Here is a 3,226-nt window from a genome sequence, read left to right on the forward strand (position 1 = left end):
TAGGGCTTTCATATTTATTACTTGTAGTGTACATATTCTGTTGGAATACATGCATTTGTTCTTTTAAATGAAATTTTCAATAGGAATTCAAAAAGTAATAATTCATCTACTTAATTTTTAAAGCAACTTTTTTACCAGTTCAGTATAAATACATAAATAATTTGTAGATCACAGTGACGTAGCTTAGGTGTTAAGTTTAGGTTTTGTAAGTGTTCGTATACATATTCGTAAAAAAATTAATAATAATAAAATAAAAACTGCGATACACTACTAGTTTTTTTAATTAATTACTATCAAAAATTAAAAACCAATTTCAATTTATTTTTAGATCAATTAGAAAGTTGATCTATCACAGAGTTAAATTTCATATTAAAGTTTCGAAAAAGTTACTTCTATGAATCGAAATAGCCTATACTTATTGAAACGTCAAAATGTAACAAACTTCGCGTTATAAAATTGCTTATTTGCGAAGATTTCTTAAGGATTTTTAGATTCTTTGCTCGTGCACAATAAAAAAACATCAAAATGTTTGGAATAGAAAAAAAAGAAATTTGTGGGTATGAAACCCTCTTCAGAGAATGGGGCTACTTTCTGACCTTCAGGGAAAATTTTGAACCAGGTAAACAAATTAAACAATTTGTACGGTAAATCATTTATTTTAAAGTAATAAAACCTTGAGTGGGTCCCATAATTTAAAAAAAAATTAAAAGGAGAAATTAAATTAGGATCTCGACCTTAAACTTCGAGGTTATTTGCAGGTCAAATTTTTTGAATGGGAATGCAAACTTTTGAACAATGAAATAATGGAATAAAATAATTCGAAGTGGTCTGTATTCTGTCGTAACTGCCAGACGCTGATCGCGATGTCGATCTCTTTGGATCTCATCAGCGCGTCGCAGACAGCTCCGACAGAACACACACCACTTCGAATTATTTTATTCGATTATGGTAACGTGCCTACCACGTTAAGCTTAGCTACGCCGGGATTCGTTTCATCAAGTAGATATCCACACAAGTGGACCTTGTTGGAGCATACGAATCCTAAAATGTAGCATCGTACTACAGATGGCGTTTACCGCGCCATTTGTAGTATTTTCTAAAATTAACTAATGAGTTAAGAACAAATTAATTTGAAGAGTATTTTCGATTTAAGAATTTCCCGTTTTTTTCAATGCTGGTGTGGTCCCACTTAAAAAAAATACTTGATCGTCAAATGCCCTTGAAGGTTAACAACGAGGTCCCAGTCGGCTCACCAACCGAGTTTTCTTTCTAAATCATTCAATTTTCCGAAATAATAGGATCCAATCAAGATATTTCATTATGTAAAGATAAACGACACCCTGTATATGATCAACACAAAAAGCTCCTTTGTCTGTAAATACAAGACCGAATAAACGTTTACTGTGTTTCATATCACCGTTATTTTCTAAGGGCTCGAACAGTTCAATACTGCTGTTACTAAAGTACCAAATGATAAGAGAGCACTTCTGGGTAGAGCCCTTACAAGAGCTAAACTTTGCCATTATGCTGAAGCACTTGAAGATATCAATAAAGCTGACAAACTCGCTGGCGAGGAAATAGATTTAACCATTAAAGCTCAAAAAGCTTTAATAACATATTTGAGTTGCGAATTTGAGGAAGCAATGGTTATGAACCTTCGTCTGATACCACTCAGAAAAAAACCAGATCACTTTGTCATGGGTGCCATGCATGTTAGTAAATCAATTTCCCGCTACAATTTTATATCATTTTCTTTATCATATAATTTAGTTGGTCAAGGTTATACATACCATGCTTTGCAATTAATGAAATAATATTACGGAGGAAGACACAGGGTCATGGTAAAACCTGCGAACGAATGAGAAAATGGAGATACTGTTCTCTTCTTGTATTTATTTGTATAGGGTTGTTCGGAAAGTCATTTCGTTTTTTCCCGACAGAGGATTTAATTGTATTCTTTTGCACCCAACTTCACATTTAAGCCGTATATATTATTAAATTATTACAGCAATGTGCAAGTTACTGAATTCTATATGTTGTATCAGGTGCTGGTGGTAAAAAGAACAGACAAAAAGAAAGAAGATTGATGAAAGGATTCAATATTGGTCCACAACCGTCTCCTTCTACGGGTCCGTTACCCCCTGTCGCCGAATTTATCGCGTCCCTACAAAATCACCACAATCATGAAGGACATAATCACAATGACATATTTGGATCAACGTTATCGGGAATTTTCAATCAGACGCCACGAAGAATGCAACAACAGAGCACAGTTTCGTCCTCACAAGGAAGCATCAACGAAGGACCAACATATCACATTCACCACCATAACCATCACAGAATTTCATCCAAACATGACTGGTAAGCTGTTTCTGTGGATTATTTCCAAACTTTTTGAAGGTCAGGTTAATGTATGAGACTTTGTTTTCTTCATCTAGTTCGTCCTCTAGGTTTAACATGAAGAGATCTTCATCCCACAAACGTCGCTGGGGAACCATAATCGAAGCTGCCAAAACAGGAAAAGTGTCTCGACTCATTGGCCGTTCCAGATCAGAAGACTCCGTATGCAATTCTAATTGCCAAGAAAATGGGCATCATCATCATTCACGGAGTCACAGTAATAGTCCTGCTTCTGATGACAACGGATCTAGCGCGTCAGATTCCAATCCCAGTTTAGATAATGCTGAACGGCCCGTTCATGGAGAGCACCAGGAGCATCACAATCATCACAGTATTGTAAGTGGACTGGCGTTGCTCAAGAAAAAACGAAAAAAATTCAGCGCTTCTAGAAATACTAGTCCTGTAGTTATACCGCCTAACGAAGCCGCTATTGAACAAGCTGTAGCTGTTTGTATAGGCAAAAATAATAAAAAGGTAAGCAATATAGGATATCAATCATCATCATCATAAGGTCGTTAGTCCTAAGACTGATTGGACACGCACCTCCACTATTTCTTATCCTGCGCTAATCTTCGCATTTCCCTAAAACTAGAACAGCCCACATCCTCAACTATTTGCGAATAGTAATCTAATCTAGGTCTACCTCTACCTCTCCTAACTTCAGTTTCTGCCTCTAATATGTTTTTGACTAGACCTTGTCTGAGAAGGTGTCCTACCAACCTATCTTGCCTATTTCTTATTGACTTCCATAGAATCTTCTGTTCTCCTATTTTTTCTAATACCTCTTCATATTCAACCTTCTCTATCCACGGTATCCTTATCATTA

The 3,226-nt window shown here is 35.8% G+C and overlaps 1 protein-coding gene across 1 annotated transcript; it reads left to right on the forward strand.

Annotated features, from left to right (window-relative positions):
- Positions 1-414: 414 nt before the first annotated feature.
- LOC108743713 (transient receptor potential-gamma protein-like) lies at positions 415-2,874 on the forward strand (the record flags this gene model as incomplete). The annotated part of the gene is made up of 4 exons (XM_018479301.1): positions 415-619; positions 1,432-1,716; positions 2,046-2,361; positions 2,451-2,874. Coding segments are annotated over exons 1-4 (1,119 nt in total), but the record flags the coding sequence as incomplete, so codon positions are not given.
- Between the last annotated feature and the right edge of the window lie 352 nt (positions 2,875-3,226).

This window comes from Agrilus planipennis, unplaced genomic scaffold (genome assembly GCF_000699045.2).
Source record: "Agrilus planipennis isolate EAB-ADULT unplaced genomic scaffold, Apla_2.0 scaffold1586, whole genome shotgun sequence".
Classification (NCBI taxonomy): Eukaryota; Metazoa; Arthropoda; class Insecta; order Coleoptera; family Buprestidae; genus Agrilus; species Agrilus planipennis.